This window comes from Osmerus mordax, chromosome 3, assembly GCF_038355195.1.
Source record: "Osmerus mordax isolate fOsmMor3 chromosome 3, fOsmMor3.pri, whole genome shotgun sequence".
Classification (NCBI taxonomy): Eukaryota; Metazoa; Chordata; class Actinopteri; order Osmeriformes; family Osmeridae; genus Osmerus; species Osmerus mordax.
This window is the reverse complement of record NC_090052.1, coordinates 22,653,817-22,668,042: the sequence shown is the minus strand read 5'-3', so window position 1 is coordinate 22,668,042 and position 14,226 is coordinate 22,653,817. Positions and strand designations below refer to the sequence as shown.

The following is a 14,226-nucleotide window of genomic DNA, read 5'->3' as shown; positions in this document are numbered from 1 at the left end:
GGCCTTTTAGGTACCTGAGGAGTGAGTTTCACCGATTCACACCGGTTTCACCGATTCACACCGGTTACACGTTTTGAAAGGTATAAACATTATTTTAAAAAGTTGTTAAAAAACTAGAAAACGTTTCTGTGCGAAGTGTGTGTAAAAAGTTTCGAAAGCTTTCAAAACAATTTTTGGGAAAAAAAATCTGAATGGGATATGAATTTAACCATTCGAATTTGAGCAGCCTGAATTTCTGAACTTATTTTTTAAATAGATTTTTACATCACACTATTTTTTTCTTTAATTTGGAAAGGGTTTTATGAAGTTAAGCTTTTTAGTAGGTCTACATCACTGAAACTGGTTAGAGACAAGAAAGCCCTTATACTGATTTATTTTTTTTGGAAAAATACAAAGTTATTTGGTAAAGCCTTAGTGTACTTGGCTTGCCTTTTTGTGGTTTGTAAAAAATACAAACTCTTCGGCTATCTTCGCAGAGCCCTCGTCAGTTTCTTTGCATTTTTCGGATGGATTCGACAAGTTCCGGCATTATTTCTCGGTAACGGTCGGTGTGTTCAAATCCTTCGGTCGGAGCTACTTCAGGCCTGGATACTGAACAAGCTAAGAAAGGAACTGAAGAGAGAGGGAAACAAATAACAGAGGACGTGAGAAGGAGCCTGACAACGGAATGACGGTGCTGCAGGAACCTGTTCAGGTGAAAAAGTGGTTTATTATTTCAAGCCGACCGATGTCATTTGCAGGAAAAGCGCCATGTATTCATGCCTACATTTGGTTCTCCCCGGTCGGTCTCCTCGACTACTCTTACGCCGAGGTCTGAAAACAAACGCCTGGGCCTTGTGTAGCATTGGCTAGCTGGCTACAGTTGTATACATTGTATTTAGCTCCACGAACTAGCTCTATATACCTAGTCTAAACATAAATAAAAAAAATAGGCGTATGATTCTCATTTCCAGATTATAGAACAATAGTGTACTCATCGCGAATATGAATAGTAGCCAGAAACATAACTGTCAATTTAATTATCTCGTTGGTTTATATGGTCTTTTCCTTCTGAATAAGAATGTTTTTGTGGAGCTGCTATCAAGGGTTTCTTGGCTAACAGCTAGCTGACAGACTGTATGCGCTTGCTAAAGTTAGGGCCAGCCGATACAATTAGCCAGCTAACGCAAGTCAATTAGCTAGGTCTTTGATTGATCTGCTATTCTTTTGTAAACGTACTAAATGTAGCTGGTAGGCCCGTTGATGAACTTGATTGCCTAGCTAACGTTTTATCTAGCAGCTTTCTGCTAGCTTTGCGTTTGCTAGTTAGTCAGCTCGCTAGTAGTAATATTAAGGTTAGTGGTCTACTACTATTAGACTGCTACGTTAACTGGCATATTCCTTTCTTCAAATGTGAACTAGCTAGCTCTAGCTGTGTCATGTTGTTTAGCTAGTTAGATAGCTAAAAGATAACCAACTAGCTAATTGGTTAATATAAAGTTATTGATGTATTCGCCCACGAAATGGCTTGCCTTGTTATCTAGCTGATAATATTTGGCTATTATCAAATGCATTAATATTGTAATGATTAAATATTGCTTAAGAAGCGCTACGTGGTGGTCGCCACATTCATAATATCTAACGTTAGCGAGCTAGTGTAACGGTAGCTAAGATGGAGACTATCCTTCAAATTGTGACATCTAACTTAGGTTATGGCCTGTAGGTTAATCTTTTCAATGTATGTTTAGTGTACTTCTCAATATAGTTCAACTAGCTATAGAACGCTTTCGAAGAAGGGCTTGTATGTATGTGATATATTTTCCCTCTTTCACTTCTCTTCGTGTAGGCTGCTGTGTGGCAAGCACTAAACCACTATGCCTATCGCGACGCAGCTTTCCTGGCAGAGCGGTTGTACGCTGAAGGTAATGACATAACACACTTCACATGGGCCTTTACGTCCCTCCCTGCTTGTCCATCCATCGCTAGTCATCTTAAACGACTTCGATCCTTGCAAAACCAGGCCTGTATGTTAAACAAGACACAGAACAGCGCATTACCACAATCCTGAATCTCTCCGGTAGATTATCTCTCTGCTTGTCTGTCGGTGTCACATCGTGGGTATGTCTCTGTCTGTACATTGCTGTGTGTGTGTGTGTGTGTGTGTCTGGATGTCTGGCTGTCTATTCATTAGAGTGTGTGTGTGTGTGTGTGTGTCAGTTTGTGTGTACGTGAGAGGCCACGATAACGAAACGAGTCTGATGCTCCGCCATGCTGTGTCACGTCTCCCTAGTGCATTCGGAGGAGGCTCTGTTCCTGCTGGCAACCTGCTACTACCGCTCTGGGAAGGCCTACAAGGCCTACCGCCTCCTTAAAGGCCACAGCTGCACCACGCCACAATGCAAATACCTGTTAGCTAAGTGCTGTGTGGACCTCAGCAAGTAAGCAGAGAGACTGGATGTCGCGATGGGAATCTGGGGGGGCGGGGTGACTGCTAATAACGGGAGCAGACACTAGTGGTCGGCATGCTATGAATCAGTATAGGTCCTGCATGTGTCTGACTGCATGCGTGTCTGACTGTGCGTGCGTGTGCACAGGCTAGCAGAGGGGGAGCAGATCCTCACCGGGGGCGTCCTGAACAAACAGAAGAGCCAGGAAGACCTCGTCACAGAGTTTGGAGACTCGGCCTGTTTCACCCTGTCTCTGCTCGGACAGATTTACTGGTAATGTCTCACTGGGTTACACTGGCATGTATCTCTACTAACTGGTTTACACTGGGAGAGTTATGTTCTAGGATAGTCGCGTTCACTCTTTCAAATGTAATCTGTATTGCCCTTTTTACAAGCAATGTCACAGAGGGCTTCACATATGCCCATAGAACTGCATCTAAACCGACTTAAGTTTCCTTGTAGGATGTTGCATGAACTGTTATGTAAACGTAATATACACGTGGAGGTCAACATCACATTGTTCCAGTGGAATGTTGGTGGGTTCTAAGCACTGCTACTGGGTGTGTCATCAAGCTAATAGGACTGAACCTAGGGGCTCCCTTAATGCATGGCCCCTCTAATCCATTGATCTGCCATGAGGATGGACAAGTAATGGCTTTGTAGAGAAGCTTTTGGGTATAACCATTAGATCATAGAGGAAGGAAGACTGTATTATACAGACATGCATTACTGTCATCCGTTCCTTACTATACTGACAGTCAGTCACTGCATACATTAGTCAGTTTAAACAGGATGTGAGTCTGATGGGCTTGGTCTGGCAGCAGAAGCCTCCAGACAGACCATCTAGCTACTGCACTTCTGTTTGCAGCTATAATGTGCCTAATCAAGGCCTTGTGACCTGGAGGTGTGGGTGCGTGCGTGCGTGCCAGGGGAATGCTGGGGTCAGGATGTAAACAGAAGGACTGATCCTCCAGGCAGATCTCCCGAGTGGGATTTGAAAACCCCCCACTTCTTAGAATTTCAAATATATGCCACCTAAGGAGCCACTGTCTGTAGCCCTTAACCTCTCTGTCTACCCAACTCAACTCATCTTTTACATCTGAATATTCCAGTCTGCAGCTGACCTACGCCCAGCTGGACAGTAGGAGTGGTTACCATAGTAACGTGTAGTTGTATGTTTGTCCTCATGTCTGTTGTTTCTCCCCGCACAGCAAAACTGACCGCCTGGCCCGGGGCTCGGAGTGCTATCAGAAGAGCCTGAGCCTCAATCCCTTCCTCTGGTCCCCCTTCGAGTCCCTCTGTCAGATAGGTGAGTCTGCCGGCTGTGCACACACACACACACACACTGTGTGTATCTGTGGCGCACACACACACACACACACACACACACTGCAGAGACATGGACAGGTGATTCAGTCCACTACAGTTTACTACATACTGCTGAAGAATGTTGTCAAAGGTTGAGGTGAACAGGTTCTGTGTGCGTGTGGTTTCCAGGTGAGCGTCCAGACCCAGAGCAGATCTTCAGACTGACTTCTCTCCAGAACTTCTGTGGAGGGAGTGGACCCCTCCCCCAGCCCCCTATTAGCCCCGCCCACACGCCATGCCACAACATGCCGCATCGCCAGGTGGACACAGTGCTGATGGAGACACCTCAGGACACCCTGGTATGCACACACACGCGCGCACACACACACACACACACGTGCACACACGCACACAATGACACATAAACACAGATGTAGAACACCCTGGCACACACAGACATACAATGTTGCAAAACAATCTGAAATGTCTTTTTGCAGGGCAAGACTTTAACCTTCTCTCTCTCCCCCTCTCCCTCTCTCATCCATTTGTCTCTCTGTAGGAGCTGAACCGACTGAACCTGGAGTCGTCTAACTCTAAGTACTCGTCCTTGACGTCTGACTCCACCATGTCCTACATAGACTCGTCTGTCATCTCCCCGGACGCGGGCCCTCTGGGTCCAGCTGGCTCCATGCTCTCCAAGCAGACTCAGAACAAGCCCAGGAGTGGACGCTCTCTACTGGGCGGCCCCGCAGCTCTCAGCCCACTCACACCCAGGTACACAGCTGTATACTACACACACACACACACACACACACCCAGGTACACAGCTGTATACTACACACACACACACATACACTCACACCCAGGTACACAGCTGTATACTACACACACACACACACACACACACACACACACACACCCAGGTACACAGCTGTATACTACACACACACACACACACACACACACACACACACACACACTCACACCCAGGTACACAGCTGTATACTACACACACACACACACACACACACTCACACCCAGGTACACAGCTGTATACTACACACACACACACACACACACACACACACTCACACCCAGGTACACAGCTGTATACCACACACACACTCACACCCAGGTACACAGCTGTATACTACACACACACACAGACACACCCAGGTACACAGCTGTATACTACACACACACACACACACACGCGCTCTCGATCCTCTGGGAGACTGAACTGAGCTAGGTATCCGGGTGTGACGCTCTCTGATTTGTTTCCAGTTTTGGGATCTTGCCCCTGGAGCCCAGCCCGGGAGACCCCTCGTACCTTCAGAACTACAGTCACAGTGGCTCAGGGATGGAACCACCTCCACCCGGAGCGCCACAAAAGAAGGTACACGCACACACCCACACAGGAACGAGACCAATAATGAAATTAGATGAAATATAATTCTCTCCCCTCCCTTTCTCTCCTGTCTGTCTATCTTTCCCCTCCCTCACTTCCCTTCTCTCTCTCCCTCCCCTTCTCTCTCTCCCTCCCCTTCTCTCTCTCCCTCCCCTTCTCTCTCTCCCTCCCCTTCTCTCTCTCTCCTCTCCAGTCTGTAGCTCGTATCTCCCAAGCAGGGACTAAGTCAGTGTTCTCCCAGAGTGGCAACAGCAGAGAAGTGCTCCCTATCCCCTTCAACCAAACCCAGAGCACTGCACCCCAGACCAGGTCTGTCTGTACTTCCACATGCCTGGCTAGTTTTCTGCCTCTCTACCTGTCCAGTTGTCTACCTGTTCAGTTGTCCGCCTGTCTACCTGGTTCTTCCTTACCTGTCAGTCTCTCTCTCTCTCCCTTGTCTGTGTGCAGTACGACACCTCAAGTGTTGAGCCCCACCATCGCGGCCCCCCCCAATGTGCAGCCCAGGCGGAGCTCGCGGCTTTTCACCAGTGCCAGTTCCACTGCCAAGGTATTGGCCGCCCCCGCCACGACAATACATCTGTTTTCTGAGCATGCTCGTGTACCTGACTGCATATAATAAGTGCTTTTTTTTTGTTCTTCTTCCGATTGTCGTTTGGATCTGCCTGAAATCCTCCCAACCCTGTTGGTATCAAACAATCATAAACCCAAATGGAGATTCTTTAGAAAAGCCCCTCATGAAAGGGACGGGGGTGGGGATAGCTCTGTGTGGTCGCCTGCAGATCAAGAGGTTCCTGAATGTCACTTTGGATAAAAGTATCTGCTGGCTGTCATGCGAGTGCCCCACCCTCCCTGTTCCTGTGGCTGCTGGTGTCTGTAACCCTCTGGGCTGTCTGTCTCTAGGAGTAGGGAGTCCCCAGCACTCACTCTGCCGACCTGTCGCCCTCCACAGGAGAACAGCAAGAAGCTGAAGATGAAGTTCCCCACTAAGATCCCCAACAGGAAGACCAAGTCGAAGACGGGCAAGGCCGGCATCACTCCCTCCAACCTCAACGAGAGCATCGAGATTCTCAAGCTCGACTCGTCCATGACGGATGGCAAAGGCAGCCTGGGGTCGCCCCAGTTCCAGGCCTTCAGCCTGCAAAAGGCTGCTGCAGGTACGGTGGCCTCACAGACCCTCTTCATGTAACCCACATCCCTCCCTCCGTGGACCCCTGTAGCAGTAACCATGCTGCCTAAACCTGGGACACCCTTACCCAGAAGAAAATGATTCAAGGATGTCCATATAAAAGTGTTAGGGTTAGTGTTGCTGACCTTGTGTGTGTTTGTCTGCTGTCCCAGACGGCCTGATGACCTTGATGCGGGATATAGGCCGTGGCTACTTGGCCCTGTGCTCCTACAACTGCAAGGAGGCCATTAGCATCCTGAGCCAGCTGCCCTCACACCACTACAACACTGGCTGGGTGCTGGGCCAGATCGGCAGGGCCCACTTTGAACTGGCAGAGTACATGCAGGTAAGACTGCTACACACACACACACACAGAGAGACACACACACAAAGGAGAGAGAGAGACTACAGCCTACAGGTATCACCAGTGAGACCAGTAAGGAGAAGACGGGGTATCACCAGTGAGACCAGTGAACCTCCCATGCTGAAGTGCTTTCTGGCCCTGTTCTCCTCCCCAGGCGGAGCGGATCTTCTCGGAGGTGCGTCGCATCGAGAGCTACCGTGTGGAGGGCATGGAGATCTACTCCACCACGCTGTGGCACCTGCAGAAGGACGTGGCTCTCTCTGCCCTCTCCAAAGACCTCACGGACATGGACAAGAACTCACCTGAGGTAACTCAACCTCAAGATCCACTATTGTATTGGATAAGACCTGACACATTTTTGACTCGTTTTCACTGGTTTTCTGTTGTCTGACTCTTGTCTCCTTTTATCAATTTGCCTTCCTTGTTTTCCCATCCTTCCACTTGTTGATGATCTCTTCTCAGGCGTGGTGCGTAGCAGGGAACTGTTTCAGCCTGCAGAGGGAGCATGACATTGCCATCAAGTTTTTCCAGCGTGCCATCCAGGTGGACCCGGGCTTCGCCTATGCCTACACCCTGCTGGGGCACGAGTTTGTCCTGACGGAGGAGCTGGAGAAGGCCCTGGCGTGTTTCAGGAACGCCATCCGCGTCAACACCCGCCACTACAACGCCTGGTACGACCTCACACACAACACCCGCCACTACAACGCCTGGTACGACCTCACACACAACACCCGCCACTACAACGCCTGGTACGACCTCACACACAACACCCGCCACTACAACGCCTGGTACGACCTCACACACAACACCCGCCACTACAACGCCTGGTACGACCTCACACACAACACCCGCCACTACAACGCCTGGTACGACCTCACACACAACACCCGCCACTACAACGCCTGGTACGACCTCACACACAACACCCGCCACTACAACGCCTGGTACGACCTCACACACAACACCCGCCACTACAACGCTTGGTACGACCTCACACACAACACCCGCCACCACAACGCCTGGTACGACCTCACACACAACACCCGCCACTACAACGCCTGGTACGACCTCACACACAACACCCGCCACTACAACGCCTGGTACGACCTCACACACAACACCCGCCACTACAACGCCTGGTACGACCTCACACACAACACCCGCCACTACAACGCCTGGTACGACCTCACACACAACACCCGCCACTACAACGCCTGGTACGACCTCACACACAACACCCGCCACTACAACGCCTGGTACGACCTCACACACAACACCCGCCACTACAACGCCTGGTACGACCTCACACACAACACCCGCCACTACAACGCCTGGTACGACCTCACACACAACACCCGCCACTACAACGCCTGGTACGACCTCACACACAACACCCGCCACTACAACGCCTGGTACGACCTCACACACAACACCCGCCACTACAACGCCTGGTACGACCTCACACACAACACCCGCCACTACAACGCCTGGTACGACCTCACACACAACACCCGCCACTACAACGCCTGGTACGACCTCACACACAACACCCGCCACTACAACGCCTGGTACGACCTCACACACAACACCCGCCACTACAACGCCTGGTACGACCTCACACACAACACCCGCCACTACAACGCCTGGTACGACCTCACACACAACACCCGCCACTACAACGCCTGGTACGACCTCACACACAACACCCGCCACTACAACGCCTGGTACGACCTCACACACAACACCCGCCACTACAACGCCTGGTACGACCTCACACACAACACCCGCCACTACAACGCCTGGTACGACCTCACACACAACACCCGCCACTACAACGCTTGGTACGACCTCACACACAACACCCGCCACCACAACGCCTGGTACGACCTCACACACAACACCCGCCACTACAACGCCTGGTACGACCTCACACACAACACCCGCCACTACAACGCCTGGTACGACCTCACACACAACACCCGCCACTACAACGCCTGGTACGACCTCACACACAACACCCGCCACTACAACGCCTGGTACGACCTCACACACAACACCCGCCACTACAACGCCTGGTACGACCTCACACACAACACCCGCCACTACAACGCCTGGTACGACCTCACACACAACACCCGCCACTACAACGCCTGGTACGACCTCACACACAACACCCGCCACTACAACGCCTGGTACGACCTCACACACAACACCTGGTACGACCTCACACACAACACCCGCCACTACAACGCTTGGTACGACCTCACACACAACACCCGCCACCACAACGCCTGGTACGACCTCACACACAACACCCGCCACTACAACGCCTGGTACGACCTCACACACAACACCCGCCACTACAACGCCTGGTACGACCTCACACACAACACCCGCCACTACAACGCCTGGTACGACCTCACACACAACACCCGCCACTACAACGCCTGGTACGACCTCACACACAACACCCGCCACTACAACGCCTGGTACGACCTCACACACAACACCCGCCACTACAACGCCTGGTACGACCTCACACACAACACCCGCCACTACAACGCCTGGTACGACCTCACACACAACACCCGCCACTACAACGCCTGGTACGACCTCACACACAACACCCGCCACTACAACGCCTGGTACGACCTCACACACAACACCCGCCACTACAACGCCTGGTACGACCTCACACACAACACCCGCCACTACAACGCTTGGTACGACCTCACACACAACACCCGCCACCACAACGCCTGGTACGACCTCACACACAACACCCGCCACTACAACGCCTGGTACGACCTCACACACAACACCCGCCACTACAACGCCTGGTACGACCTCACACACAACACCCGCCACTACAACGCCTGGTACGACCTCACACACAACACCCGCCACTACAACGCCTGGTACGACCTCACACACAACACCCGCCACTACAACGCCTGGTACGACCTCACACACAACACCCGCCACTACAACGCCTGGTACGACCTCACACACAACACCCGCCACTACAACGCCTGGTACGACCTCACACACAACACCCGCCACTACAACGCCTGGTACGACCTCACACACAACACCCGCCACTACAACGCCTGGTACGACCTCACACACAACACCCGCCACTACAACGCCTGGTACGACCTCACACACAACACCCGCCACTACAACGCCTGGTACGACCTCACACACAACACCCGCCACCACAACGCCTGGTACGACCTCACACACAACACCCGCCACTACAACGCCTGGTACGAACTCACACACAACACCCGCCACTACAACGCCTGGTACGACCTCACACACAACACCCGCCACTACAACGCCTGGTACGACCTCACACACAACACCCGCCACTACAACGCCTGGTATGAAACCACACACATTACCCTGCACGCACGTCTATCTACCTTAGATGCTAAAACCAAAAGCTGTCAACAAACTAGGGTCTCTAAAACACCCGGGATGAACAATAAATGTACGTTATTCAGACTTCTTAGGCTACAAAACGACATTGTCATGTGTTGTCTCTGTCTTACAGGTATGGACTGGGAATGATCTACTACAAACAGGAGAAGTTCAATCTAGCAGAGATCCACTTCAAGAAGGCTCTGAGCATCAACCCTCAGAGCTCTGTGCTGCTCTGTCACATCGGAGTGGTTAGTTACTGTTACCACCACCGTTTGTTACTGTTACCGTGGCGTTGCCCGTTAGTGCTAAACCTAGCTAGCTTTTAGCCTTCTCCATAGTAGTTCAACATTAGCCTTTCCCAGTTGGTTTTAGCTGGGAAGTCCTGGAGTTAGCATTAGCTTAGCTTTCGCATTAACCGGTCCTGGATGTTTTGCATTAGTCATCAGCTTTAGTTAGAACTAGTTGATGACCCTGGTGACCCCTAAGCTTTTGTGTTCATTTCAGGTGCAGCATGCGCTGAAGAAGTCGGATCATGCCTTGGAGACCCTGAACAGGGCCATAAACATAGATCCGAAGAATCCTCTATGCAAGTTCCACAGGGCCTCCATACTTTTTGCCAACGAGAAGTACAAGGTAACCAGTCGTCTGCTGTGAACAAGGCACCTCATGCCTCCAATACCTAATGGAAGGTTGGCCTCTAGATGGTATCTGAAATGTCATTGGTTGTGGCTTATCTGTGAGCAATTCCATTGGCTGGCTTTTCATTCAATAATTTTTTCCTCCTACCAGGCTGCTCTTCAAGAGCTTGAGGAACTTAAACAGATTGTGCCCAAAGAGTCACTTGTTTACTTTTTAATAGGAAAGGTAAGAGGCCTTGCCAGAACCTGTTTACACAACAAGCTGAATCATCCTTGTTATGGATGGCTGGGAATTGGTATCTGTAAATGAGTATCAAAGATGAGAGTTTCTGTCTGTGTGTTTTCCAACATGACATGTATTGTTCCACCCAGGTGTATAAGAAGCTGGGTCAGACCCACCTGGCTCTGATGAACTTCTCCTGGGCCATGGACCTGGACCCCAAAGGAGCCAACAACCAGATCAAAGAGGCGATTGACAAGAGATACCTGCCTGATGACGAAGAGCCTGTGACTGAAGATTACCCTTACGACTCAGGTACCTTACAGTCTTAGCCGTTTGTTTTGGTTGTCGGGTCGTTGGGCTTCTATGCTTGTGTTGTCCTGGTAACATTTAACCTCTGCCCCGTTGTTGCCCCGTTGTTGCCCCCCTGCAGCGGAGGTCGAGGAGTCCCAGGAAAGCAGCATGACTGATGCTGACGACACACAGCTGCACACAGCTGAGAGCGATGAGGTCCTGTAGCCCCTCCCCCCCAGCCCCCAGGACTGTAACCATGCCAACCTGGAGCCACATGACTCCGCTATTTAGAAAAAGAGGAAGAAGAAAAAGGAAAACGAACTGCTGCTAATTCAGTACCTCTGAATCTCTGTTTCGTCATCATCCGCTATCTCCTGGTTCCCCCCCTTCCCTCGTCCTCTTCTACCCCTCAAGACCCAAACTTGCCCCATCATGCCTTAGCCCTCATTGGCCTATCACCATCTAGCCCCACTCCTGAAGCCTCATCGGGCTGATTTGTTATTGGTTTATTCCTCTTCCCTCTTGTTTCTAAGTGCTGATTGGCCCATCATTGGCAGACATCACTTTGACTTCTCTGCCCCTGAAGATAAATAAAAGAGAATCCTTGATGGAAGTCCCTGTCTTAAATGTTTAGTTTTTTATGTTCTTTTTATCATCATAACTCTGAATAAACACTTGTGGAATAGCCTGTAGCTCTGGTTTCTCTCTACTGATTGGTTAGTTAAGTGTGCAGGGAGCAGAAGATGAGTTAGCTCAGCCCATCATAGCAATTGGCTGGCTAACCTCAACCTATCAGAACCATTGGCTAGCTGGTTGTAGCCTATTGAAGCTTTTAGCTTGTCTGATGTCACACGGGCAGTCTGGTGATGTTAGATGTTGACTGTTGTTTTCACACAGAGAGGAATTAAGTGTTCTTTAACCACTTATTTGAACAAGTGCCTCTTCCTGACTGAGAATCCAGTGATCCATAGGCAAGTTAAGTGTGTGTGTGAGGTGTGTGTGTGTCTGGTACCAGAGGTGATGCATGGTGACCTCTAAGGCTAACCAAGACTTGGCGATGCCTGAAAAGACAAACTAGAGAGTAAACAGAGTTCTTTTTATTGATTTATTTAACTAAATATTCCGGAGACATCTACTTGATTCATAGCTCAAGTCTGTCCAAAGACTTCAATCAGCGATGACATTTAGCAGACTGGTCCAGTTTCAAGACAGAAATCTGAGCCTTCATTCCACCAGACCCTTCTTACCCAGGCTTGAACCTTTAACAGCTTCTTTAGTAGTTTCAAGCACTTTCTGACAGTAATAGCGTTCAGACTTTTTGTTGCTGACATCAGAAAGCCGCCCAGGTATGTCTCAGCAACCTTGTACTGTGTTTGTGTTGAGTGTGTGTTACATGTGTGCTTTATGTGCTTGAGTCTGACCTACAAGGGATAACGGCCAACTTGATCAAATAACACGTTAAGACAAGTTGCCCCATATCAAGGAATGGAGATGCCTATTGTCAACGTTTGGTGCTTTTTTCTAAGGTATATGGTGAATATTACATCTGTGTACTTTGACCTCTGCACAGACGGGTTGGAGTATTATCATTTTACATTAAATAATGTGTCTTGATTATAAAAAAAGAATCTACTGTCCTAGACAGAATGAATATTCATGTGTAATTCATTTTAAAGTATGGAAACTAGAATAAACTAATTTCAACAAGCTTTTCCTTGACTTGTGTCTGGGTTCCTCAAAAGGGTTTGCAACTAAGGTTTACTTAAAAGTAGCCACTGGGTACAGACAAGTGAAGACTGAAGGAAGGATTTGTGTTACATTTTCAAGCTGGAACCTGAACCATCAACGCTGGGTATTGGATTCACAGTAGTCCAGGGGTTGAAAGAAAAAGTGAAGAGATCAGTTACTCCAAAACATGTGGCCAGACTGAGTTTACTGATGTGTATAACTTGACTACTAGACTGGACTATTACTGGACTACAGTTGATTTAACAGTTCGTTAGAAGCTGATGCACCCAAATATCAGTGTCTGCCACAGTGTAAAAGAGTTTCACAGAATCTGAAATCTGATATGCTTTAACATGATAACTGGCAGTATACTTTCAATGTTTCAGGCTAAGAATACTGTTTAATTCCTTCAATAATAATCTTTCCTTTTCAATAATGGTCATATTTTATATGTGAACCTATAATCTTGTGTAGCATGACAGCACAAAATGTTGAGGAATGTCTAAAGGTAAGTAATTCACACAGATTCAAGCGAACTACAGAAGCTCCAACGTGAAATGATAAAGCCTTGATATTGTGCGATATTAGATTCGAACAGGTAATAGGCGCTCACAATGTTGTTTACCACTCAGTATTAGACAACAGTAGTTGAACAGCTATCGTCAAAGTAAATATGGTTTGCAAACGTTTAGCTCAAAGTAACGGAGAACCTTAAGGCTTTATTTGATTAACTGTGATTGAGGTGCACAACCATTGCTCTCGACTGCAGAGATGTTAAATTAAAATGTTTTCGTGCTTGAACATTTTGAGAATATCTGATAAACTTCAGTATTATTTACTTTCAATGGAGGGCTCATCTGTACTGAGTGGCAGGTACATCAGCAAATCACCATGCTTGTTTTACAAAACTGTGCAATCACAGACGTGCACAGGCGGGCATTTCCGGTTCAAGACTGGTCGACTTGTGCAGGTGAGCGAAGGCGAGTTTTACACTCTCTCACATAAAACTGAGTTTATTGCAGGTAAATATTGAAAACTGGCGATGTCGACAGAGACTATGAATAGAAATAGTTACAAAGTAGTTTTGTCTTGCAAAATGTATATTTTTTGTGCGACTCAAATTAAAATTAAAAGGTAAAACTGTCTCGGGGTTTCAGTCAACAGGCCAATGTGTCGGTCAGCTGCTGCTAGCTTGCTAGCTTACTGGAGATGTTGCTAGCTAGCAAGCTATGTCAGTAACAAGATA

At 48.9% G+C, this 14,226-nt stretch overlaps 1 protein-coding gene across 1 annotated transcript; it reads left to right on the top strand.

The window, feature by feature from the left end:
• The first annotated feature begins 566 nt into the window (after positions 1 to 566).
• On the top strand, positions 567 to 11,944 carry cdc27 (cell division cycle 27). Its single transcript, XM_067233563.1, has 19 exons — positions 567 to 694; positions 1,826 to 1,901; positions 2,270 to 2,417; positions 2,574 to 2,699; positions 3,638 to 3,735; positions 3,924 to 4,093; positions 4,294 to 4,508; positions 5,019 to 5,130; positions 5,336 to 5,451; positions 5,590 to 5,689; positions 6,092 to 6,296; positions 6,481 to 6,653; positions 6,826 to 6,978; positions 7,134 to 7,342; positions 10,231 to 10,348; positions 10,605 to 10,733; positions 10,890 to 10,964; positions 11,111 to 11,273; positions 11,392 to 11,944. The coding sequence occupies exons 1-19, from the start codon at positions 668 to 670 to the stop codon at positions 11,475 to 11,477; spliced, it is 2,499 nt and encodes an 832-aa protein (XP_067089664.1). The 5' UTR covers positions 567 to 667; the 3' UTR covers positions 11,478 to 11,944.
• Positions 11,945 to 14,226: the final 2,282 nt, after the last annotated feature.

Excerpts from the sequence above, each read along its gene's own strand:
- cdc27 (XM_067233563.1), top strand. The coding sequence starts at position 668 with ATGACGGTGCTGCAGGAACCTGTTCAG. Across the intron at positions 4,094-4,293 it reads AGACACCTCAGGACACCCTG|GAGCTGAACCGACTGAACCT; the intron begins GTATGCACACAC and ends GTCTCTCTGTAG. Across the intron at positions 4,509-5,018 it reads CTCAGCCCACTCACACCCAG|TTTTGGGATCTTGCCCCTGG; the intron begins GTACACAGCTGT and ends ATTTGTTTCCAG.